At 32.7% G+C, this 27,188-nt stretch overlaps 2 protein-coding genes across 3 annotated transcripts; one reads left to right on the forward strand and one right to left on the reverse strand.

Annotated features, from left to right (window-relative positions):
- Positions 1-406: 406 nt before the first annotated feature.
- On the reverse strand, positions 407-6,874 carry LOC25501065 (carotenoid 9,10(9',10')-cleavage dioxygenase 1). Its single transcript, XM_013589613.3, has 14 exons — positions 6,557-6,874; positions 5,676-5,746; positions 5,492-5,506; positions 5,293-5,404; positions 5,083-5,182; positions 4,617-4,679; positions 3,915-4,025; positions 3,644-3,828; positions 3,333-3,471; positions 2,932-3,049; positions 2,745-2,846; positions 1,907-2,158; positions 1,442-1,553; positions 407-718 (listed from the first exon to the last, which is right to left on the reverse strand). Exons 1-14 carry the CDS (start codon positions 6,767-6,769, stop codon positions 689-691), a joined length of 1,623 nt encoding a protein of 540 aa, XP_013445067.1. The 5' UTR covers positions 6,770-6,874; the 3' UTR covers positions 407-688.
- Positions 6,875-14,451: 7,577 nt separating this feature from the next.
- LOC25501067 (structural maintenance of chromosomes protein 2-1) lies at positions 14,452-26,618 on the forward strand. 2 transcript variants are annotated; one of them, XM_024772791.2, is made up of 21 exons: positions 14,452-14,986; positions 16,504-17,184; positions 17,335-17,478; positions 17,588-17,878; positions 17,976-18,161; positions 18,276-18,440; positions 18,541-18,600; positions 18,841-18,903; positions 19,892-19,983; positions 20,591-20,687; positions 21,070-21,186; positions 21,303-21,521; positions 22,274-22,414; positions 22,490-22,657; positions 22,907-23,091; positions 23,207-23,300; positions 23,373-23,461; positions 23,858-23,906; positions 24,097-24,273; positions 25,790-25,864; positions 26,141-26,618. In XM_024772791.2, exons 1-21 carry the CDS (start codon positions 14,669-14,671, stop codon positions 26,255-26,257), a joined length of 3,528 nt encoding a protein of 1,175 aa, XP_024628559.2. In that variant the 5' UTR covers positions 14,452-14,668; the 3' UTR covers positions 26,258-26,618. The 2 variants fall into 2 exon arrangements, with proteins under 2 accessions (XP_024628559.2, XP_013445069.1); XM_013589615.2 differs by lacking the exon at positions 23,858-23,906 and having other exon boundaries at positions 14,669-14,986; positions 24,048-24,273.
- Positions 26,619-27,188: the final 570 nt, after the last annotated feature.

Consider the following 27,188-nt stretch of genomic DNA (forward strand, 5'->3'; position numbering starts at 1 on the left):
ACTATAAATTATTAACTCAAATTTCGTCTTACCAAAGAGATCTTATGAGTAAAAAAAAAATTACTAAACGTTACGAGTACATGTTGATATTTGCCTTTTAATGTTTGCAACTAATTTTAACTTAAATCTCTTGTCAAAAAAAAAAAAAAACTTAAATCTACAACTAATAATATCACAATTAATGTTTTGACAATAAATAATAATATCACAATGATAGATATGGTTTCTTTAGATCTGGGTTTGTTTACCCACTATGTACATGTCAATTTGAGTCCACCTTTGTATATGGTCATTGTCATTGACAATTATGTTTAAAGTTATAATTTTGTATTCCTCGTGCTTATGAATGTTCAAAGAAACATATCTGAAGACTAAAGTGATATGATCTTATATAACAAAGATATAATAAGCAAAAACAAAATCAATCTTATTATATAAATAAGTATAATATAATCCTTTAATCTTAATCTTTAGACAGTATTTTGAAGGCATGATAAATAAAATATTATCAAAGACAAAAGAAGATATAGGAAGAATAAACATATTCATTCTGTTTTGTTCGAATTTGCAAATAATATAAAATAGAAACTCTACTGCATTGTAGAATATCCACACAAATGCTATACGATTTGTAGAAAGATGTGTACACAGATTGAGGTAGTGCAGTGCAATGAGGTTATCCACATGTTTACAGTTTAGCTTGTTCTTGCAGTTGCTCCTGTGAAGAGAGTCACAAAAAACACCTGGTTACTACAAATATGTTCTTGCAGTTTAAGAGCATGCATTTAAATGTAGAATTTTTCTAGTCACATCCAAAAAACCTGGTTACCGACTAAAATACCCTTATGTTAAATAAATCATCCATCGTATTATTCAAGTAAGTCATGTAAATTGAGTTTACATGCACTACGGTAGACCTAGTTTACATACACTATCCTGTAAAACGAAGAAAAAAATATGTGTCTACGAGTTTACGTAAGTCATGCAAATTGAGTTTACAGTAGTGTACGTAAACTGAGTTTACATTATACCTTTAAAACAGAAGAAAAAACGTGAATCGAAGAGAATGGAAGAACAGTTTCCAAGTACAAAATGACAAAAACATTGAAAAAAAACATTAAAAGAATGCTCAAATATGACTGAATGAACCATACTCAGTTACTATTTTTCTAAAGAGAAAGGCATCAATGATTCAAATACTGATCTATCTATATTCCTTTAATCCGTCTATAATTGAGAGTTAAGATAAAATGAAAACATATTTCTTTGATGAAATGCATTTCATCATGTACTGTTATGTTCCATCTTATTTTGACCAATTCAAATAATAGAACGATTCATTCCATCCGTTTTCATCAGTCTAAATAAACATTCCTGGTATGTGAAGGAAATAGAGAGGAGAAATGTAAGGTAGGTATAAGCAATATGAAGTAACACAAACCTCTGTGACAAAGAAAGCATGGAAACCATATGGAACTCTTTGAGGCAATTCTACAACTGCAACAGGATCTGCTGACATTGTTTTTGCATCTAAGACGTGCACGAATGATTTCCTGCAACATTCATAATACTCAGCCATGCCATAATGATTAACATAGAGAATTGACCGTGATTTACATGGGTCATAATACTCATAAACAGTGATTTTGAATATTAAAACTTGTACATATAAAAATAAGAGATTACGGGATATGCATTGTCAATGTATAGTTATTTTACATTGAAATCCAATCACAACTCTTCAATTTGCCACATCATATTTTACAGTTTTAAAATAGAAGCGGTTAATTATTTGTTGTCTTGGCGAGTTTTGATTGGTTGTCAATGTAAAATAATTTTATTTACACTGACAGTGCATATCCTTTAATTTTATACAAGTCGTTGTGTGTACAGAGGAAGGTGATACCCGGTATTCTCGTCATGTACAAAAAAGATCAAGTATCCATCATCTTCTTCAGAATCGGTGCCAGGGACACGCGGAACATAAACAGCCTCAGAGCCAAACCTTCCTGGTCCCAAGTCATAGTGACCCACGACATTTCCTCCAACTTCAAGCTTCGTTTTTCCAGAATCCGGTTTGGCGTGCAAATCAAATTTAACAATCCCAGTAACTTTAGCAATGCTGTCTAATTCAGTCCCATATACATATCGTTGTTTCCTGATGAAATGAAAATAATAAAAATAAGCTATGATAGATAGACATGCATAGACTTAATTATGGTTCTGAGTGATTCCATCTTAAAATACAATTAGACAGGAAAGTACATATGGTACACTGTAATACTCATTTTCACATAAGCACGTTAGAAAAATAAGGTGACAATGAAAATAACAGCTTGAACTATCGAATTGATAGATGATTATTTTGCATACTCAAGTGTTGTATCATTATTTATTTTCCAACATCATATATAAAAGAGTGAAAGGACATAGCATATCAGGAAATATTTACTATTTGCATGAACTATGTTTCTTTCGTGTATTGATATATGATTGTCATATAATATTATTTAGCTTATGCTTCGGGTCTACTTGATCTCGTCCTACTTAGAGTCAGACTCGGTTTAATCAGACAATACCATTCGGTCTTTTCGGGTTCTGCTCTAAAGATTTTGGTGTGGTCAACATTTACACTCAAGTGTGGGACAAGTTTGAGCCATCCTACTTTAGAACATGCTCAACCCTAATTTTCAAGTTTAGTATTTGTCCTACCCTAATTTTCAACATGAGGAGAAAAATATTACCTGCCAGTGTAGCTTTCATTCACCCTAGGGAAATCTACAGCAGATGCTGATAGCTTCTTTTGAGAAGCTTCACCGGTTTTCATGTTAAATCTCATTTCATACCTGGAAAGAATTCAATACTGTAAATATAGAATAACGTCCAGTGAAATTTGCTCCAAAAATTGCATATAAGAACGAGTCACTTTACAGCTCATTTGCAAAATTATCAAGTTTTTCCTTGACAGCTCCGCCGACCATGTCCAAATTTGGATTCTCCAGGCGGCATGTGATCAAAACAATTTCGTCCTCCTCCTCCCAAGCATTGGCTAAGGTAAAAAAAGATCATATAAAAGATGAAAATGAGCAGGTCCATGAGAGTTAAAGAATTTAGAGCACAAATTGAAGCTTGGTTTGCATGTAACTGAAAGGTATGTTCAACTTTGACATTATTATGTATTAAAATCAAATGAACAAGGAAATGTACTAGCCTCTCTACTCAAAAAAATTCTTTGGACTCTTCAATTTCACGGATCATTGAATTTTACATATCATTATTAGAATATCAATCAACATATTATATTAAGGAGAAGAAAAAGTAAACAAACATACCATTGTGGAATATGAAGCAGTTTGGTAGTTCGAACCATCTAATATGTTTTTCATCCTTAGCATAGCGGGGTAGAACACCGAAACGAGCTTTCTTGGTCGAATCAAAAGAGAATATCAGTGTCTTATTCTTCACCATTTCCTGAAGAGTTTCAAAAACAAACAAGATTCATTTAATTTCCATCAAGTGATACGACTAACAAAAATAAACAAGATCAGTTTCAGAGTTTCAAAATCAAGCTTGGTATAGTTGAACGATATAATTAACAAGCTAATCTTTAGTTAGATCATATGAACAGAAACGCCAACAATACCTTTGGCCTAAAGTACAGAGGAAGATCCATAAATATTGAATAGTTCTCTGTGATGGCAAAGTCATGCATCATGATTGGCTCTGATATTGTTATGGGAACAGGATCATGCATAAAACCGTCCTTTGAAATTACTCTGTATGTGATATATGGGGGTGTATGTGAATATCCAAATGTAAACATCTCTCCTGCAAATAGAAAAATTATTTGTTGGATTGGAATTACAATTTCATTACATCACTCAACTTAATCATTAATTTAAAGATGGCTTCACCAGTAAATGGATCAACTTTTGGATGAGCGGTGAAGTTATGGCCCAATCTCTTGTCATAATCTAGCATGCCAAGTGTCTGCAAATCACCGTCTTCAAATACTTTAATAGCATCTGCAAAATTTAAAATGAGACCACTTCAGTATCATAGAAGAAGAGGTAAATAGAAGAATTATTGCTAGTCGAATATTGTGATTCAATTATCAATTAACAGTGTTTTAAAAACCTGATCGGAGATCAAACCAGTGAGACCTGGTGATGGTTCAATTGATTAAAGTTGGTTCAAACACGGTTGAATCGTGTGTCAAATAAATAAAAAGAATTAAAAATAAAGTAAAACTGAAAACTGGTTGAACCAACCGTGATTCAACTCCGACTCAAACTAGTTCAAGAATCAAACTGCAATGTAACCGATATCAGACCAACCAGCGAACTGACCGGTTTTCGGTTTGACCAGTTGAACAGCCTGATTCGTTCTGGTTTTCAAAACATTGCAATTAAGTCACTAATTGAAGTATTGAACTGAAGTTGATTTCTCCATGAGATGGGAAAAAAATGCTGCTTAAGATCATATAATGGCTGAAGGATGCACCTGAACTTGATGAATCTTTTTGACCCTTATGTTCTATTCAGTTGATGGCATTTCAGATATAATCAATAAGTTTATATCTTTCATATAAGTTAAAAGAAAGGAAAAGTACTCACAAGGTTTGTCTCCTTCTGAGAGTGCTAGAAGCTTCTGATGGTGATATACAAGAGCTGTGTTAGCTGGTAGGCGTGAGAGTATGAGCACAAGTTAGTTTCATATCTTCAAGTCATATACAAGAGCTTATTGTTCCTAGTTAAAAGCTGAGACTTCGCCAAAACAGGTATCATTAACCATTAAGGAATTGTATCATCATGTAACAAATACTCCATTCATCTTAGAGAAGAAAATGAAGGGCTAATTTAAAAATTGAGAGAGGAATAAAAATCATGTTTGTCTTATAGGACGCAAATTGCAAAGATTGAATGAAAGCCAATAATTAATAGAACACAAATGTAATCTTCAAATTGCACATGATATACAACACATTATGAAATATACTTCAGTTGTACTGAGAAAGTTGCTAAATATAAAAGAAAATCCTAGGAGCTTGAATTTGACAAAAAACTACATAGCAAAAGTTACCTGTTCCATGTCCATAAGAAACGTCCACTACTTTCAATTTAGCTCGCAACATTTGCATGTTAACCATTAACAGTCCAAATAGACCTTTCATATCTCCAATCTGAAAATGGCATACAAGAAGACGCATTTATCTTCCAAGTATAAAACAAACATTTCTATTCACTAATATATTCTTCACTAAGCTTCTTTACTTTTACTTTCTTTATATACCTTCATAAATTTAGAGCCTCCAAAGTATTCTTCTTGTTTAAGACGAGAAGTTTTCACGAAGCGGGAAACATATGTAGCTTTTCCATCTTTGATACGCAAACCATGAATCATTCTGCAATTAATTGACGCATACATCAATATTCACAGACTAGATACCAAAATTATGAATTTTTAGTTTTTGAAAACCAATATCACGCACCCATCTCCATCAAACCTGCAAAAACATAGAGGGAAAGCACCGTATGAGCATAAAAATTCACTTTATGAAACCTTTCCATAAAAAAACTAAATACAAAAAAAGAAAAATCAATATACGGATAACATCGGTGCAAGGTCTCATAATATATTGTTCAAAGCATACAAAAAAATGAGGCAGGCTTTACCAGTGATATCCAGCCACCGGAGCAAACTTCGAATTTGGTCCCACCCTAACAAACTCTCCATTCAAGCAATCCTGCAATACACGTGAAATGGTAAGTGGTGAGCAGCAAGACCTGATATTGCTGAAAAGGTGCCCAAATTTAGTGCATGCAACTCCTCAAATAGAATTACTCAGTTGTTTGAGTTCACAAAAGAAACTATAATAATCGAAGAACTTGCTGAAAGATAAGCATGGACTATTTTTACAATATCTGTATATGAGGAAAGTCTACTGGCTGTAAGTTTTCTTATAATCACAATTCACAAGACCTTTTCATGAAATCTACAGACACTGACTGAAGGGGAAAATGTGTATTGTTTTTATAGCTGGCTATATTTCTAGTTTTCGCCTTTCAATTTTCAATCTGAATGACCTTTTCGATGCTTGTGATTAAGACTTGCTTAAACCTTATATTCATAGCCTTGCACAAATTACTTGAAAATTTCCAAACTTATAAAATCTTTTACATATTTGAAGTAAATTTCCAATATTTCAGCTTCTTCAATTTTTTAGACTCAATTCAATCCCTCCCAATTTCCGCGTGGTCCAATTCAGTAAAAAAAAAAAAACACAAATTAGTCCCTGACATTTTTATACTCAAAAAAATTAATCCCTAACTCACTATCATCCAAGGGCCAAATTTAAGTTTACTTTTTAATTAAAAACTGAGTTTAACAAAATCAATTATTACTACCGCATAACCAAACACACACTTAATTACTTACTGCACCAAAATTATCATTTTTTTTATCTGATCATCCACTTCAAACTCATAACAAAAAAAAAGACAAGAACACCCTAACAATCATACTCAACAGAAAACAACCAATTACTATCACTAACCGGAAGGTGTCCTTTAATAGGAAGATCCTTAATAGGAGGTGTTTCATCCTTAACAGGTGCAAAATTACCAGCAAGCCAATGATGAGGAAGCGAAGAATCATAAAACAACTTCACAATAATCTTCTCCAATAAATCAACAGCTTTTGAAGTGAAACCATTACTGGGTTTTGGTTCCACTTTCACAATTCCTCCTCCTATTTTCTCAGACTCCATTTTTTTCAGTTTGTGTTAGAAATTGTTGAGATTTACGTAAATAAATGGAGGATTTGTTTGTGGAAATGTTGTGTTTTGTATGGTTTAACTTCCATAGTGGCATAGCTGGCCTAGCAACTGCCACGTAAGTATCAAGATTCTAACCTGTGCATTGAAATGTCCTCCTCTTTGTGCTTTCTTGTCATTCTCTGTGGCAACCACAATTAATAATTGAAATTGTTTTTTTTTTTTTTTCGAACGGGTGTATTAGTTGAAGGGTAATGATTAATTTCTCGAGTCTGATAAAATTAAAATGGATGTTAAATCTCTTCTAAAAAAAATTAACATTGATACATTTTCAGAAGACAATTTCTTCTTCAACTTTATGAGTTTCTTCTTCATACTATGTATGTTGTTCAGATTATAAAATTCAAAATGCATAAAAATCCTATAAAAATCTTTTAAAATAAGTTAAATATTTTAAATTTTAGAATCTGAATAGGGCACGAAAAACCCATGAGATAGAAAAAAGTAATGGCCTTTTCAAAATGATTTCGAACTATGATCTCTAGTTAATCGATAAGAAATCACTAACTATTTCCTATCTAAATGTTCTTGAGTTGCTCGACTATTTGTATTGCATTGTATTACTTTTAGTTAGTTTAATGACGAAAATCACACGCCTTTTTTACATCAAAGTCGCATAAATTTAAGGTTGAAAATGAAAAAATTAGAAGCCATTGTCATGTCTAGGCATATCAAATATTTCCGCAATCTTTTAGGCTTTGTTTGGATGATCAAAGAAAGGAAGAGGAAAGAAAGTAAAAGGAAAGATTGTGATAGGAAGAAATGAGAGTAGAAAGTGAGATGATTGTATTAGTTGTTTGGTATAAGAGAAAGAGAAAGGAATGAAAGATAATAAATTAAAGATAACAAAATGTTTGAGTTAGTAAGTTACATAACTACCCATATATTAAATTGATATGTTTTTACTTATATTAATATTTATAGGGTTTTGTTAACCGGTGCCCCGGGGCACTGGTTAAGGAATCCAAAAGAAAAAAATTGTCTTGAAAATATAAACTGTTATTTTTGACCAACTAATTATTACGAATTTTTTTTTTTTGACCCTTTTGTCCAAAAATAATTCAGGTCTGACCCCCTTTGAAAAAAAAAATCCAAAATGACACACTTTTGGTTTTTTTTTTTTTTGTCCTTTTGTGCGTTCCCGCCATTTGAAACGGCGGAACTGGCCGCCGGTCTGACACGTGTCACATCGTGACTGGGCAATTTTTTTTTTTTAATTTATTTGTGAAAAAATTTCAATTTTGCTCCCAGGGGGAGTCGAACCAGGCGCATATGGGACATTGTCATTCTATGTTGCCACTAAGCCAATGTACATTTGATGTTAATTTTCGCATCTAATAATATATATACCCTTTTTAAAACCAGTTTCACACACCACAAACCATCCAGTTTTTCATTTTTGTTTTTTTTTATTGGATAATTTAGGATCTCCGACGAATATATATATAATTTATCGGTGAAAAATTATCCGAAAAAATAATTTTTTTCACCGATAAATTATATATATATATATATATATATATTATTATTGTAACACCCCGTTACCCAAAAGCAATTAAATAACATTTATACATCAGAGTAATCCACAACGGGCATGCTACACGTCATTTCAAAATTTCTTAAATAGAAAATAAAACTATTTAATCAAGCAACTTATTATTTATGAAAACATAGCAGCGGAATAGTTTTCAAATCCATAACCTCATAACATCCAACAACAGTCTATGGCATTAAAGGCCTTAGCATAATTCAACAACATTGTTCAAAAGACAATAAAGGCTCCACATCACAATGAATATATATAAATGCATATTCAACATCAACATCATCCATCAGATAATAACTGAAATCAACAACCAAGACTCATGCAAATGACATGACCACTGCTAAGACACCATCGTAGACTTCTTAATGAAATGCAATATGCATGTGGTACCAACAGGACCGAAGCCCTCACCGCTTTTGAATGGTTAAAGCATTCATCAGGACCGAAGCCCTCACCGCTGTTGAGCAACTAGTACTCCAGGACCGAAGCCCTCACCGCTGTTTTATGCATATGCAATGGACCTACTTGTGTATATCTACATACAACTGATCATGCAATGCAACTCCATGCGACTCCACTATAATAATATGTATGATTCAATAAATAACATACATTCAACCATCATCAATAATCATCAATCCAGCAATTCAATCGACCAAAATAATGCATAATTATATATAACCATGCTCAAATACAACAACATTAACCTCCACTATTCAAGCTAGCAAAATAACACTCAGGAACTGTGCAGTTCGCCTCGCGAGCACATCTGCTCGCCATGGCGAGTTCACAAAAACACTAGCTCGCCGCGGCGAGTTCAAGGCGGACTCGAGGCGAGTGAAAATCAGGTGCTCTCGGGAAAAATGTCATTTTCTCACTCAAAACTCATTTCTAAGTTCCCTATTCATCTTTTTAACCTAAAAATTCCACCATTCATCATTAAAATCATCTAGGTACCTTAAACCATCCCCAAAACATCTTATAACAACTTTTCAAAAATCAAGTTTTAATCTGGGCTACTCGCCATGGCGAGTTGGACTGCTCGCGAGGCGAGCTATGAAGTTGCTCACTCGCCATGGCGAGCACAGCTACTCGCGAGGCGAGCGATGAACTTCTGTACGGGCAGAAAACTGGTTTTACCCAAAAATCCCATTTTTCTTCCAATCACTCCCCAAATCAGTTTACAGATACATAATTAAGTGTTCTATGCAACCAGAAACCAATGCTAACATAAAAAACATGCTTACAACTTCAAAATCCTCATTCTATCATAAAACCCCAAATTCCCAATTCCTCACCAAAACCTGTTAAATACAAAATCAGAATTTAATAACTACATTCTTGAAGTAAACCTCACCCTTACCTTAGAAATTGCAGAAAATGTACAGCAGAAATGATTCTTGGCTCTAACTTGCTCTTCTCTCCCTCTTCTCCCAAAGGTTGGTTTTTCACGTAAAACTGCTTCTGATACTATTTCTCAACTTCCCTCTTACTTAACTCCCTAATATTTCCATTAATTCCCCATTAATTTTAATAATTATTAAATAACTCCCCAAACTCCAAAATAATTATTATTTCATACTTATTCTAATTATTATTAAATAAACCATATAATAAATAATACATCACATAACTCACCCAAAATCACATATATATATACATCTACTCCGCATAAATCACCAAACATCATATATAAATATATATATATACTCCACATAATTCAAATTAATTAAATATAACAACTAGGGCGTTACAATTATTATCCGACGAAATATATATTTTTCACCAATAAATTATCCGACGAAATGATATATATATTATTTCAAGATATATATATATATATATATATATATATATATATATATATATATATATTCAAAATAAAATCTAGAATTTGTTCATATTGGAGTAATTTTTCAAAGTAAAATCTAGAATCCAATTAAAATTATAAAATCTCCTATATTTTTTTTTTGTCAAATAGCCTAGTGGCTAGAGAAATTCACCTTAAAATGAATAAGTGAGGTGTCCGTGCCCGGGGTTCGAACCCCGGCCCCTGCACATATTGTGCATTATCCCTTACCAAATGAGCTAAGCTCATGGGGACCCTATATTTTTTTTTTTATAAGACTTATATTAAAAAAACAAAAATGAATTTAAAAAATGGTATATATATTATTGGATGCAAAAATTTACATCAAATGTACATTGGCTTAGTGGTAACACAGAATGGCAATGACCCATATGCACCTGGTTCGATTCCCCAAGGGAGCAAAATTGAAATTTTTTCACAAATAAATTAATATGTATTTATAATGTACAATGTTGCCCAAAAAAGCAAAAAATGAAAAGAAAAAAAAAAATCGGTCCCGCCATTAATGGCAAGAATGACAAAAAAAAAAATTTAAAAAAAAGTTGCCCAGTCACGATGTGACACGTGTCAGACCGGCGGCCAGTCCCGCCCTTTGACATGGGAGCAAAATTGAAATTTTTTCACAAATAAATTAATATGTATTTATAATGTACAATGTTGCCCAAAAAAGCAAAAAATGAAAGAAAAAAAAAATTCGGTCCCGCCATTAATGGCAAGAATGACAAAAAAAAGTTGCCCAGTCACGATGTGACACGTGTCAGACCGGCGGCCAGTCCCGCCCTTTCAAAGGGCGGGAACGCACAAAAGGACAAAAAAAAAAACCAAAAGTGGGTCATTTTGGAATTTTTTTTTCAAAGGGGGTCAGACCTGAAATTTTTTTGGAGAAAAGGGTCAGAAAAAAAAATTCAATTATTACACCATCTTTTAATAAAATCTTACTTCTTTTGACTGTTTAACCAATGTCCGAGGACGCCGGTTAACCTCCTCCATGTTTATAATATCCCTAAGAAAAAAATATTCATAATATAATATAAAAAGTAGAACATGATGTCAAAAGAAAAATACAAAAACTAGAACATAGAAATGGAAATGGTAATCGATGACAACCTGACACAAAAAGAAAAACGCTACTTACGTTAAAGGAAAAAGAAAAAGTGTTGGAAACAATTTGAATGCGAGGGTATTTGTGACTTTTCAACATAAGAATGAGCTTTCTACTCTCTTTCTGCACAAATCAGCGCGGAAACAATTTTGTGTGTGGGCCCATCAATATGCTTCTTTTCCATGTTTTTTTATGTTGCTTCAAACAATGGAAACCTTTCCTTTCCGGTGTCTTTCTCTCATCCCACAATCTTTCCAACCTCTATGTGGAAACAAACACACCCTTAGCGTATAAGTTAGTATAACTTACCAAACTTATTTTGTATTATTTATTACTAACATTTAGAAGAAGAAAAAAATATATTGGTCATTTCACTCTCAAAATATGCATATGTGTATGTTATATATGTGAACAGTGACATGACTTAAACGGATATGAAGTGGATTAGATTTGAAGAATCACGAAATATGACAAAACACTGGAAGAAAATTCTAGGGTGTAGAAATTTGTGGTAAGTTAATGTGTTTTAAGTTTCTAAAGTCAAATGTTTTTTGACTGTATGTTCCTTGATGTAATTTGTGTGAATATGTAGTGCCCTAACATTGAATGTGAATCTGAAGTGCCCTAACATTTAAATTGTTTTGTAAACGGAAAAGTTATTTTGATACGGTTCTCATTCGGTTTAACAATAATTCTCTCTCTAATCAAATTAACTATTGCTTTTGGTGTAGTTTTATATGATGTCATTATACCATGTTAAATTAATGATGTTTAAATATCATTACTCTTTTGTAAGTTAGAGATCGTGGTGTATGAGCAAGGTTTTGTATAAGTTGAAGTTTACGTAAAGTGATATTATTATTTTTAATATCACTTTAAATTTTAATGAAGAATGACATTTTTGGATAATGTGTATTTTTTTATACAAAAAGAGAAAAGAAAAAACATAAGAAAAAAATTAATAGAAGCAGCAAACAAAAAAGTTTAAAGTAGGATAATGTCTAACAAAAGATACGTCTGGTACATTAGCAAGTAGTATGAAAGATACACCGTATCTAACGTGATTAAACTCTCAAAGTTTTTAGCACCTAATTTACCCAAACAATCAACAACGAAGTTGCATTTCCAATGAAAATGAAACACATTAAGGATCCAATCTTGACTCAAGAGCTTCTTAATCCAACTAATCCAGTTACCAAATCTATGAAACACATTAAGGGAACACCCAAACTTTGCAAGAAAAATAATTGGTGAAAGTCGCAAAATACTTGAAACCACTCATGGATGAGTCTTTGGTAGGCCCTACACATCATAATAACATAGTTTAAGATTCCTTTTTTTTAGTGATTTTCGGTTTTGAACCGAACACGAAACTATTTTTCCTAACCATGGAATATATCTAACATCATTCATCGCTCACATACCACCATTGTTTATAGTAGTTTAATTTCCCTCATTTTGGTGATAGAACATGATTTTTCATCCCTTTTTTTTTTTTGAACAATCAAAAATGAAATTATATTAACAACAAGAGCCTTATTAGCACAAGGCGTGCCTCAAAGACTCATCAAGAAACACCGAAATGTAGAAGTCAGTACAACAACAAAACCAACTCAGCCAATACCCAAACATTGTAAAGGGCTTGACCACCAACTATTAGTACCAAACATATGATTTAGGGATGATTTTTCATCCCTAAATTAAATAAATTGAAAACTTCTTGACCTAACTGTAGTGAACCACTATCGGTGCGACATCATGTGGTAAGAACAACAAAAGTGAAGAATCCATGCATTTGTTCACTTGCTAGACAAAGCATAAGTTTTTATCTTTCATTACTAGAATCGTCGGTTTGAACCACATTTGCATAATTGGATGAGCTCAATTTTGTTTGGACAATCCATCTTTCAATGGTCGAACAGTTTGAAACCAAAGCACTAAATTGTTCTCACATTCTTTGATTTAGACCTCTTTTTTCCATATTCAGCTTTAACCGAATTTTACCCACGATCTTAAATCGCCTTCACATACATACCATTGCCTTGAGTTCCTTACGTAATAACATCAAGTCTAATAATGTTTTCTCCTTGCGTAATAACAGTCACCAAGTGGTCTAAAACTCTTTTATAATAACTAAGTTGCCTACTAAACTGACTCAAAAACATACTAAAAATAACGAAGACGACCTGTTATCACAACCTCAAACTGTTAGTTTCCTCAAGTAACACAATAGCTAAAATTAAAATTTACAGAGAACATGCCTTTGTAGATAAGGTGCTTAGATCGTCGTTCATTCCATTTTTAGACTTTGACTAACTTACCACTTCCATGTAAGCGAGACAAACTTATAAAAGATAGTTTATACTTTCAAACACACTCTTTTTCAACGTATCATTCTAAAACCAGTAAGGTTGGTCATGACTATCTGTCCACTTAAGTCGGCATTTTAATGCACCTGGCTATAAGCTTGAAGAAATTCTAAACAGTCATTCAAAATCAACATTATATACACACTCTAGAGGTTTTTTAGGGTTATAATGTGGTATATGTTAAAAGCGACAAATATTTATTCTATTTTCTTTCTTTCTATCAGACTATTTAAAGGTGAACAAACAAGTGTAGAAATTCAAGGGTTAAACACCGACCTCAACATATATAAACAATATTCCCACCAACTGAATTTTGCTCACGGAGACGCAAACTATTATTTTGCTTCTTCTATTAATTAGTGGTGTAATAGTCATTTTAGTCTCTCAATGCTGACATTAACTTTTTTTATATTGGTACCGTTACAACAGTAAATACTTTTTTTTTTTTGAAGGACAACAGTAAGTATTTGTAGAGGCTAATATGACAATAAACAATTATATTGATGGACTAACATGATAATATTAACGCCAAATCATTTTAACACAAGAGACCGTTTTGAGTAATCAATGACAATTTTAAAATTTTGATACATTAAAGAATTACAATAGTTATTTGTTCTACATTCAAGAACTAAAACCACCGTCATCTCGTTAATTAATTTAAAAAAAAAAATCAAAATTCAAAACACTAATATGGACCGTTTTTGGCCAACTTTCACGTTCACTTCCAGTTGACCAGTTCATTTCATTTCTGCACAAGCTCACCCAAACGTAGTCGTTTTGAAATTGGCGAAAATTTCCCGCCTTTCACGATTTTTGAATTTAATAAACTCACCAAAACTTCAAACTCTCCATTATCACTCTCTCTCTCTCTCTCTCTGCAACACAACGGTCACCGTCAAAACGCTACCGTTTAGGGTTTCCATCTCCAAAACCCTAACACACGATGTACATCAAGGAAATCTGCCTCGAAGGATTCAAATCCTACGCAACACGCACCGTCGTTCCTGGATTCGACCGATTCTTCAACGCAATCACCGGTTTAAATGGTTCCGGTAAATCGAATATTCTCGATTCGATTTGCTTCGTTCTTGGAATCACCAATTTGACACAGGTTCGTTGTTCCAATCTTCAAGAGCTTGTGTATAAACAAGGTCAAGCGGGAATTACCAAAGCTACTGTTTCAATTGTGTTTGATAATTCTGAAAGGGGTCGCAGTCCGCTTGGTTATGAAGCTCATTCTGAAATTACCGTCACTAGACAGGTAATCTTTGAATTTATAGTTTAATTCTGGTTCTTATGGTTAAAGTTTGAATTTTTATGTTGTTTTGATGATTTTTTATTTTTTGAAAGAGTGTTGTATTGATGAAATTGAATTGCGGGTTTTTAGTTTAGTAGCTGTTTGAATTGCTTATATGTTACTTTTTGGTCAATTTGTTACAGATTATAAAAAAAAGGTGATTTTTTTTTTTTGGTTACAAAGCTAACGGGAAAACAAAGAACAAAAACAAACAGTAAAAAAAGGTGATTTTGATTTTCTATAATTTAGTAAGAGATTAATTTTTATTATAGATTTAGTGATTTTCTGTCACCCCGTAGGAAGCACTGGCAAAAACTCGATCACCAAAAATGACATTGGTAATAGTTTAAGAAAATAAATGTGATCAAATGTAATTACATGTGTTGGTGTAAGATGTAGGACATGCCTTTGATCTGAAGTTTCGGTGCTAGGTCACTGCCGAGTGTCCCTTTCAAGTGAGATTAAGGGTTGGTTTGTTCCAAATTATTATATAAAAATATTTTTGATGCTCAATAAATTAGAGATTAATTTTTAGAGATTTTTACGAAAAGCAGAAATTGTTGTGTTTGTTGCGATTGGATATGAAGGCCATTCCGAGATTGCGGTTACTAGACGGGTTTTCGTTTTATTTTTTATTTTTTATTTATCTTTGAATTTATAGTTCAGTTAGGTTTGTTATTGTTTTGAAATTTCAAGTTTTATGTTATTTTGATTTTGATGAAATGGAATTGTGGGTTTTGAGTTTAGTAGCTGTTTGGATTGATTTTAGGTCACTTTCTATGAAGCACTGTCAAGTACACGTCACCGGATACGACAACGGTAATAGTTTAAGAAAATTAAAGCTATTAAATGTAACTACATGCGTAAGTGACTCAATGTCGTCTTGTGGTATCTGACAGACTGACACTAATATAAATTGAACATGTGTCAGACACGTGACACACCTTTGATTGTCAGGGCTACATAGGTCATTGCTCGAGTGTCATTTTTGAAGTGAAATTAAGGACTGTTTGTTACAAATTATAAAAAAAAATGATTTTTATGCTCTATAATTTAGAGATTTTTTTAAAAAAAAAGCATAAGCTGTTGTGTTTGTTTACCAAAACAAAAATCATATATATATATATATATGTGTGTGTGTGTGTGTGTGTGTGTTTTTTTTTGAAATCAATCATTAAAGAGAATGATTTTTAAGAGAAGCTACTTAAAACAGCTTCTCTTTGAAGCAGTTTTGAGATTATTTTAGATTCTCATTGTTTTAAGAATCTGGGACAAACGGGATCTAAGTTATGTTTGCAATTTTTTGTTCTAATTTTACCTACAAACATATATTTAGATTGCTTCATTGAACGGTTACATAGATAGTTTAAAATAAAATAATAAAATTATAAGCGTTGAGTTTTAGGTTTAGCTTATGCTTGGATTGGTTTACTGGTTCATTTTCTATGTTATGTGATGTAATGTGATGGGCTGCAATGCAGATTGTGGTTGGAGGTAGGAACAAGTATTTGATAAATGGGAAACTTGCGCAGCCTAGTCAAGTTCAAAACCTTTTCCATTCGGTACAACTAAATGTGAACAATCCACATTTCCTCATAATGCAAGGGAGGATTACCAAGGTTTTAAATATGAAACCCCCAGAGATATTGTCTATGCTTGAGGAAGCTGCGGGGACAAGAATGTACGAGACAAAGAAAGAGGCTGCTCTAAAAACTCTCGAGAAGAAGCAGAGTAAGGTTGATGAGATCAACAAGCTTCTTGATCAGGAGATACTTCCAGCTTTGGAGAAGTTAAGGAAAGAAAGGACGCAGTACATGCAATGGGCTAATTGTAACGCTGAGTTAGATAGGCTGAGAAGATTCTGTATTGCTTTTGAGTATGTTCAAGCAGAGACTATTAAAGACAATGCTATTTCTGAGGTGGAACAAGTAAAAGCCAAGATAACTGAGATTGACGACATGGCTAAGACAACTATGGTGGATGTTAAAGAAATGGAGACTAAAATAGCTCAGTTAACTGCTGAGAAGGAAGCAAGCATGGGCGGAGAAATGAAATCTCTGTCGGACAAGGTAGATGAACTTTCCCAGAATCTTGTGAAGGAAACGTCTGTACTAAATAATAAAGAAGACACTCTGAGGAGCGAAGAAGTCAACAAAGGAAAAGTATGTTAGCGATGTTATGCATTCAATCTTGTTCAATTTCAAGAATATTGCTGTTTTTTTTTTTTTAAAAAACGTTTGTGCTAATTATGTTTAAAACTTTTCCATTTTTGTGAACCTGATATTTGGACTTCAAACCTTGATATTTTGAAGATTGTTAAAAACATTGAAGAATTGAAGCAATCTGTAGAAAAGAAGGCCTCTGCCATTAGAAAGGCTGAAGAAGGAGCAGCTGATTTAAAAAGTAGAGTTGAGGAGCTCTCAAAGAGCCTGGAGGAGCATGAAATAGAATATCAGGTAAAAGAAGCATGTGCTGGTTTAATTATATTAGGATCTATGTTGTCTATTTGTGTGTCTCTGTTATATTGGTGTGTTTATTTATTCAATTGCTCAACACTATTGATAGGGTGTTTTAGTTGGCAAGAGCAGTGGCAACGAGGAGAAATGCTTAGAGGATCAACTAGGTGATGCAAAGATAGCAGTTGGGAGTGCTGAAACAGAATTGAAACAGCTGAAAACCAAAATTAGCCATTGCGAGAAGGAACTGAAAGAGAAAAAGAATCAATTAAAGTCAAAACAGGATGAAGCTACTTCTGTGGAAAATGAGCTCAAAGCTAGAAGGAAGGATGTTGAAAATATCAAAACAGGATTGGAATCTCTTCCTTACAAAGAGGATGAAATGGAAGCTTTGCAAAAGGTTTGATTGCTTTTTCTTATGTTAGTTTCTTTTGAATCTAAAGAGGTTCACAAGTCTCATTTAAGTACTGGAAATTTTTCCTTAAAATGATTTCCAGGAGCGCGAATCTGAGAGGGATTGTGTGCAAAAGTTGAAGGATGAAATACGCAATCTTTCAGCATACTTGTCCAATGTTGAATTTTCATACATTGATCCTGTCAAGAACTTTGATAGGTCAAAGGTGAAGGGTGTTGTAGCAAAACTCATCAAAGTGAAAGATAGGTCCACCGTGACTGCCCTAGAGGTTGACAACGTGACAACTTATCCGAATTAATAAATGAAAATTCTGACGTTATTGACTTGAATTTGACCATTTTCAGGTTTCTGACGTTAATGACTTGAATTTGACCAATTTCAGGTTACAGCTGGTGGAAAGTTGTACAATGTTGTAGTTGACACAGAAAGTACTGGAAAACAGCTACTACAGAATGGCAAACTTAGAAAAAGAGTTACAATTATACCTCTGAACAAAATACAATCCTATACTGTTCCCTCAAGAGTTCAACAAGCTGCCGTTAGATTGGTAGGTGATTGCAATTTTATATCTGAATTTTTTAATTTTATTTTACCATGTCTTGATTATTAATTAGCTTTACTGAGGACCTTGGCTAATTTCATTGCAGGTGGGCAAGGAGAATGCCGAAATTGCACTTTCTTTGGTTGGTTATCAAGAGGAATTGAAGGTTTGCTTCTTTGAATTTCAATTATTTATTTTATAATAACATTTACTGCACACATTTTTAAAGTTTTAAATTATTTATTTATTTTCCATGCTTACATGGCATTTCCCATGTCGTTTAATTTTTTTTAATAATCTTTTCCATGGAAAATTTGATTAATTTTAATGTTTGTAGTTTTATTTAATTTAATTTAAATTAATTTTAAACTTGCTTTTAGCTAACTAAGTATCCTATTTGATCTAGAATGCAATGGAATACGTCTTTGGCTCAACCTTTGTTTGCAAAACTGTCGATGCTGCAAAGGAGGTAACAAGCTACACCTGATTTTCCTGCTGAGTTATGTATCCTTAATTTTACATTGAGGCATAAACCCTTCACTAATGTTATCTACATGTTGCACTTTAGATGCATTTCTTCACATTATGTAATTATAATTTAATAGCTTGATGGTCCAACAATAACTGAATAAATTAATTACAAGATAAGGCGGCCTACAATAGACCTATAATGAGTTCAATTCATCCCTAGATCTTGCCATGGTAGGAGTTTTATAGCACTTGGTTGCCCTCTTTATAATTGGTTACTTTTATGTAGAAATATGGGGTGACTGTTGGATGAAAGAGTTGAATAAAGTATAGTTAGTTAGGAATAAGGGGTGGTTATGGTTAGTTAGTTGAAGAGGTCCAAATGAATAAGTGAATATAAATGTGTAGAATGGCATTCAGATTTGCTTGTTTGGAAAAATAGAGTAGTGACTTAGTTATAGAAGGGGAAACCCTTGGAGGAGAGGTCTCTGTATTCTGATTTACTCATTCATTAAGCTTTTTCTTTCTTTTCTTTTTTTCAGTTTCCACTTTTGCTTTCTGGGTTTGTGCTTTCTGGGTTTGTCGTAACAGTTACTTTATGCATATCTTGTTTAATGTTTTCATCATGTCATGTCTTGTATTTTCTTACTGTATATTTTTTATATATACAGTTTCCACTTTTGCTTTCTAGGTTCGTAACAATGACTTTATGCATATCTCGTTTAATGTTTTCATCATGTCATGTCCGGATATTCTTAATGTATATATACCCAATGCAAAATATATCATGTCCGGATATTCTTAATGTATATCTACCTAATGCAAAATATAATAAAATTGTCACTTAAATGCTTTATTTAAATAGGTGATTGCAAATTGTTTCCACTGTGACACTTCATGTTTTTTGTTGTCTATTTTTGCATATCATCAATTCTCACCCACCTATATAGATGCTTAATTTGAATTGCATTTTGTTGGATGTCTGATAGGTGGCATTTAGTCGGGAGGTTCACACCACAAGCGTCACTCTTGAAGGAGATATATTTCAGCCAAGTGGTCTTCTGACTGGGGGAAGCCGGAAGTATGATTCTACCTTCTTTTCATCGTTACAATTATTACTGCAATATGCATGTATCTCTTATTCTCCGACTAATAGACTGACTGAGATCCCAAATTATTTTGACAACTTATATTTTACTTTACAGGTTTTGTTCTTTACTAAGTGATGCAATCACTTAGTTATTGAATGTTTGTATCAGATAACCGTTTGTTACGGATTAAAATAAAAGTTGACATAAAATAATTTAGAGTTTATATTTTAGAGATTTTATGAAAAGTCAAAATCTATTTTGCGTTTGTTTACCATAATAAAAATCACGTTTTTTAAACAAATAATTTAGTTTGTTTGGATACAACTATATAAAAGGGATTTTTTGTTACAAAATTAGTTCAATCTTTTAAAACATATTTTTTCTCCTCTAAAAAAAAATCTATTTTTTGAGAAGCTGTTTTTAGATTTTTTTTAGATTATGATTTTTTTAAAAAGCTGTAACAAATGGATACAAAACTCTTAAAAGTGATTATTTTTATAAAAAAAGTGATCTTTTCCTTAAACAAGCTATAACAAACGGGCTCAATGTTATGTTGTATATGCTTTTCGGTATGTTTTGATGGGTTGGTTATAACAGGGGAAGCGGTGATCTATTGAGGCAACTTCATGCTGTGGCTGAAGCAGAGTCAAAACTTTCAGTGCATCAAAGTAGGTTATCAGAGATTGAGGCAAAGGTAGCCCCTGAACACCTGTTTTTTTACTTCCATAATGACATGTAGACTTACATTTAGAAAAGCCTGTAAGATATGGAATTGACATTGTTAAACAAGATGCAGATTGATTTTTGTAACAGCTTTTGTTCTAATTGTTCTCTTTCTTTTAAATTGCATATTATCTTTGTTACTGCCATTGTTTGGTTTGGTTTGCAAAACTGATTTTAAATCATGTGTGGTTCATTAACTGCCCCATGCACATGCCTAGTCAGATTTGCTATTTTTACTTGTAGAGCCTAGTCAATTTCTATGTCAATTTCTTGTGTCTAAAGCACAGGGTTTCAAACTTTTAGCATAATCTCAATCTTATATGTCTGTTTTGTCTTCCTATCTTGACTTGCAGATCACACAGCTTCTTCCTCTTCAGAAAAATTTTAAAGACCTCAAAACACAATTAGAACTCAAGTCATACGATCTTTCATTGTTTCAGAGCAGAGCTGAGGAAAACGAGCATCATAAGGTATTTAAATTCTTTCTCCTTGAGTTTGTGTAGTTGCAGTTTTGTTTTTCTCCATGTTTTTGTGATTTACCTCTCTTTGCTTTCTCCCATTTACCCCATCTTTTTTCTCTTTGTAGCTTGGTGAATTAGTTAAGAAGATTGAGCAAGAACTTGAAGAAGCAAAATCTGCAGTCAAAGAAAAGCAACTTTTATATGAGAACTGTGTCAAGACTGTTTTATCACTTGAGAAAACAATCAAAGAACATGACAATAATCGAGAAAGTAGACTAAAAGGTTTGGAGAAAAAGATAAAGTCGATTAAATCCCAAATGCAGTCATCTTCAAAAGACCTAAAGGTACACTTGAATATTATAATTTATTTGTTATCATTTTGACATATCATGATTCATTCAAACTTATTTATAACAATTGAATAATTTCCGATTCTAACGTTAGGATGTTCAGTGGTTTGGGTAATCCCAACCCAACCCGCGGCCTGATATAAATCGTGGTGTTTGATTTGAGAATTTTATGTGAAAGGGTCCAATCCAGTAATGGATTTTGAATCTCAAACATGTGATCCCGATCTAAACCGTTTAATTTTCTTATTCTCATATCATTACATCTAAGTTTAGTAAAGAACATTATATTTGAGAATTATTCTGTTTATTTAATCATTTAAATTTTTATTACGTTTTTGGCTATATAAAATGTTGCAATGTTAATAAAGAAATAACAATTTGTATAATGTGTCAAACTTGTGGTTTAACTTGTAAACATGCTTGAGTTTTTGTGCAAACCAACATATTAAAGATTGCTGATCTAGATCGTGGAATCAACTATCAAGTAATAACTTCCTTAAAAATAAAAGTGATAACTATTAAGCAAAAAAATTCACGCTGTCCTGAACTTAAGACAAAAATAGTGGGAGATATGGTTTGCAATTTTTTGTTGAAGAAAAAATTATTGGGATGGAATTTCACGATTTAAATGCTTGTAATTAAATAGCAATATAAAGGAAATTAAATAATAATCTAAAGGAAACAAGGTAAAAAGATAAGTAAATAGTCACTGCTTAAGATACTTAATTGGTTGTTCGCTGGTTTAGGGACATGATAATGAAAAGGAGAGGCTTGTAATGGAAATGGAAGCTGTTATCCAGGAGCAAGCTTCCTTGGAGAATCAATTAGCATCAATGAGTACACAGATTAGTAATCTTGCCTCAGAAGTAGAAGAACAAAAATCTACAGTAAGTCAGATAACTATTTTGATTTTGTCTCTTTCTCTAAAGCAAGAATTGCGTCCTCAAATCTCCAAGGTGTAGGTTGCTGCTGTGAGGAATAATCTTGATGAAGTTCGGTCAGAGCTGAATGCAGTTCGTCAGAAAATGAAGCAGTGTGATAAGGAAATCAGTGGCATTGTTAAAGAGCAAACAAAGCTTGAACATAAACTTAGTGAGAGTAATCTTGAAAGGAAGAGGATGGAAAACGAGGTAATAATTTCCATACCCTTAGAACTTGTTGAATAAGAGAGAAAAGAGAAACATGTGCTGAAACCATGTGTCTGAATAGCACTACGGAAGGTCTATTATATAGGAGATTATTGACTTAATTATAACAGGAAATTTCTACATAATATTCTAGAATATATTTACAACGTAAATATAATTATTTACTATTTATTTAAATCTCAACAGAACTTGTGTGCTAAAGAACATTATCCTCATTCCATTTTGTTCCAGGTAAAACGAATGGAAATGGAACAGAAAGACTGTTCTGTGAGGGTGGATAAATTGATAGAGAAGCATGCATGGATTGCTTCTGAAAAACAGTTGTTTGGTAAAAATGGGACTGACTATGATTTCTCTTCCCGTGATCCTCGTAAAGCAAGGGAAGAACTCGAGAAACTTCAGGCTGAACAATCGGGGTGTGTTGCTTTAGAGATAGATTTCTTTATTGGTGCCATTTTGTGTGCAACTATAAATAGATGTCTTCCTTATTTACTATGCTCACTCCTTTCTGTTTTGCTTTGCGCAATCAAGGCTTGAGAAAAGGGTGAATAAGAAAGTAATGGCAATGTTTGAGAAGGCAGAGGACGAGTACAATGACTTGATGTCAAAGAAAAATATAATTGAGGTGAATTTCAATCTATTTCAACATTTTCTATCTTTCTTGCTAAAAGGCTTAATCTATTCTTCTTTTGCCTAGAATGACAAGTCTAAGATCAAGAAGGTGATTGAAGAGTTAGATGAGAAAAAGAAAGAGACGCTAAATGTTACCTGGACCAAAGTGAACACGTAAGTTTATTTTTTCCATGTATTTTGGTCTCTTAATATATATGCTGAGCTGTTAAAACCATTAATAAGCGTTCACCTAAAAGTTTAATCATTTTTGGTAGTTGAATTGGTTCTTAGTATAGTATGAGAGCCTTTGTGAAAAATTGGTCAAGTGGTCGAATCTTGAAACCAACCCACCCTTTTAAGTAAAAAATTGAATTTCAGCATGTTGAACTTTGTGAAATGTCCACACTTTCAGCCTTAAGGGTTCTTGCATTAAAGGACTTGTTTTTTTAGATATAAAACTACATTTAGCAGCCGCCATCTGACAGTTTAAGCTTTTGGAGAGTTGGTTCTTAACAATGTAATTCATTGATTTTTCTATTTTTGATTTATGATATTGTATTGTTCCTTTAGTGACTTTGGATCCATATTTTCTACACTATTACCGGGCACAATGGCCAAGTTAGAGGACTTGTTTTTTTAGATATAAAACTACATTTAGCAGCCGCCATCTAACAGTTTAAGCTTTTGGAGAGTTGGTTCTTAACAATGTAATTCATTGATTTTTCTATTTTTGATTTATGATATTGTATTGTTTCTTTAGTGACTTTGGATCCATATTTTCTACACTATTACCGGGCACAATGGCCAAGTTAGAACCTCCAGAAGGATTCAGTTTTCTAGATGGTCTTGAGGTTAAAGTTGCATTTGGAAGTGTATGGAAACAGTCCTTGTCTGAACTGAGTGGAGGTCAGCGATCATTGCTTGCACTTTCTCTGATTCTGGCACTGCTTCTTTTCAAACCTGCTCCACTTTACATCTTGGACGAGGTAAGTTTTACATGATTTTCATTGTAATTTTTTCAGAGAATCTTAGTTATATTGGAAAATGGTATTTTGATTAAATTGTCCTTTTTGTTAAGAATTATATATTGCAGAAAATTTGACTGGCATTGTATTCATTTTTTTTTTAATATCCAGTCTCTTTAATCATAAGTTCGGTAAAACTATTTATTACCTTACGTACAATGAGCAAAGATATACAAAATTGATTGAAAATTTATCCAAGCAACTTTTGATAGGCTGGAGTGGTTGGAAGTTATACAAAAAGTTTTAGAGATGAAGAATAATACTCCCTCTGGTTCCATATATAATTAAAAGTTTGGCATTTTTGGGGTACTGATTATAAGAAAAAGTCACAAATTTTAAGATGAATTAATTGTTAAAATTACTTTGATATCCTTCCATGTATACTGGAAAAGCATCTATTCCCATGTGTAAGTGGATGTAAAAACATTAAATTTCATTATTATATTTGGAATGAACTTATAAAATCTGTTTACTTTGTGAAAACATTTTCTAAATTGTGTTAACCTTGCTAAAAAGGAGATAATAGACTATTGAAGTGAACTATTGCGTGCATTTTTTTGAAGGCTTTGTCTAACATGCACAAGTAAATTGCTCTTGCACCATGCACAAGTAAATTGCTCTTGCACCATGCACAAGTCTCTTTTCTACCAATGGTGGAAACAACCTTGTACATGGTGCAAGACTTATCATCCTTGTGCACCTTAAACCTGGCCTTCCTTGAAACAATGAAAATGCCAATAAATGATTTCGTTATTTTCTGAAATGAATCATCTCTAGCTAGCAATTCTCATTCTCTCCATCAGAATGGTTCACTTCTAGAGTCTCACATCTTCTGTTATCAAGTTAAAATAAACATATTTTAGAAAATAAAAATAGGAAATGTTTTCGCAAAGTAAACGAGCCCCTCTTGATGATTTTTCTTCTTATATATGGGACTAGAAGTAGTATTACTATTGGGTTGTGTATGAACACTGATTGGTTCAATAACCTAGGAGTGGTGGAAATGACAAAATTTGTTTAAGAAACATGATCTTTTGGCTTGTTGACAACAATTATGGAAATTTTTAAATTTGTCTCAAAATTTTGAAACGTGTGATCTTCTGGCCTGTTTACCTGTGTGAATGCTTGTGTATAATTTGTTTTTCGCAACCAAACTTAATAAGGGCCTTTAGCATTCTTGCAGTTTTGCAAAATGTCCTCATATGCTTCGACTCTTTGAATGAGATCAGTCCTCAACCATGGCTTAGTTACATTTAGTGCTCTTCATCCCCTCAAAGATGTGTTTTTTAGGGATCAAACTTGGTTCTTCTCCATTCATGACTTTATTCATTTGCTGCTAACTGAGTCATATCTATTGGATTTTGGAATAAAATTATTACAATGCATTAACTGTTATTATTACATAATTTACATGTTTATACTTTTGAAGCAATGATTATTGGTTCAGCCAAATGTTAACTGCTATCATCTGTTGCAGGTCGATGCAGCTCTTGATTTGAGCCACACACAAAACATAGGGAAGATGATAAAAAATCACTTTCCACACTCCCAGGTAGAGGGTCATTTTTGTTACTTGATATGGCTTACTTTATTTCATGCAATCTTGATTTTTCAATTCCAAAAATAAAAACCATCAAACTTTAATTGTAGAATATCAACAAGATACAAATATTTCATGTGTAAATTCAAGTTATGTCTTTCTTTAGGGTGTGCAACTGTTTTTGAATCAATTTTCTTACTGTTCAAATTTCGTGTAAGTCCACCCACTGACAGTTCTACACCCAATAAGATGAATAATCTAATTTCTTTTGGTTCTTTTCAATTGCAGTTTATTGTGGTGTCACTAAAGGAAGGCATGTTCAATAATGCAAATGTTCTTTTCCGTACAAAATTTGTAGATGGTGTTTCAACTGTTCAGCGAACTGTAGCTAAGCAAAACAAGTGATATATTTTGAACATCCTTGTTCTTGTTTCTGTATATGTTTGAAGTCTTAGAAATGTGTTCATCTTCTGGGAAAACAGATATGAAGATAGAATCTGCAATTGAATGCTTATGTATTTTGAAACATCCTTGTCATGGTATTTTGCTTACTTATAGTAGCATGAACATTGTCTAATATTAATAATTAGGTCCAAATTTCTGCCAACTCGAGAAGATAGCCTAATTTGTAAGTTATTTTGTAATTTTCTATTTTTAGTGTGGTATATATTTGTAACGGAACAAATGCATGTTGCTACCCTAATTTTTAGGTTCGTTTGGACGACCATTCACCCTGATTTTCAAAATTGATAATTTTGCTCTATAATTTAAAATTTGTTATTTTGTACCCAAAAAAATTTGTTATTGCAACTTTCATTTTTAATATATTTCCCTGTTAAAGACAGGCATAGGTTTTTAGTAATAAATTATCCAAATTGAATAGTTTTTCAAACTCTTTCATCCGAATGACAAACCAAGGCTTGATATTTTTTATAATTTGGTAAATGAAAATGAGATTGATTTGGTAAGTATTGTAACGATTATAAGCTGTTTGTATCAATTAAGGAATGTCTGAACTGAAACATCAGACTGGATGTCATTATTATTATAAACAAATTGAGAGTAATTCAAATGTGCAATTGCAAGGTTGATATTTAAAGGTGGAGTCATTATTGTCCCTTATTAAGTTTGTACTCTTTCGTGATTTTTTTTTGTTTTGTACAAATGTTTTTCGTGATTTCTTTTGTATGTAATAACTAAATTGTTTAATGGAATAAAGTTTGTTTGAAGATTGAAAAGATTTATAATATTTGAAAAGCGTCTTCATTCTCTTCCTCGCTTTCTCAATTGCAGCGGTAATTGTAAAAGTTCAGGTGAAAGAGCTCACTCCATTTGC

Source organism: Medicago truncatula, chromosome 8, assembly GCF_003473485.1.
Source record: "Medicago truncatula cultivar Jemalong A17 chromosome 8, MtrunA17r5.0-ANR, whole genome shotgun sequence".
Classification (NCBI taxonomy): Eukaryota; Viridiplantae; Streptophyta; class Magnoliopsida; order Fabales; family Fabaceae; genus Medicago; species Medicago truncatula.

Excerpts from the sequence above, each read along its gene's own strand:
- LOC25501067 (XM_024772791.2), top strand. The coding sequence starts at position 14,669 with ATGTACATCAAGGAAATCTGCCTCGAAGGATTCAAATCCTACGCAACA. Across the intron at positions 17,879-17,975 it reads AAATGGAAGCTTTGCAAAAG|GAGCGCGAATCTGAGAGGGA; the intron begins GTTTGATTGCTT and ends AATGATTTCCAG. Across the intron at positions 18,441-18,540 it reads AACAAGCTGCCGTTAGATTG|GTGGGCAAGGAGAATGCCGA; the intron begins GTAGGTGATTGC and ends ATTTCATTGCAG.
- LOC25501065 (XM_013589613.3), bottom strand. The coding sequence starts at position 6,769 with ATGGAGTCTGAGAAAATAGGAGGAGGAATTGTGAAAGTGGAACCAAAA. Across the intron at positions 3,472-3,643 it reads CTCTGTACTTTAGGCCAAAG|GAAATGGTGAAGAATAAGAC; the intron begins GTATTGTTGGCG and ends GAAACTCTTCAG. Across the intron at positions 1,554-1,906 it reads GTACATGACGAGAATACCGG|GAAATCATTCGTGCACGTCT; the intron begins GTATCACCTTCC and ends TGAATGTTGCAG.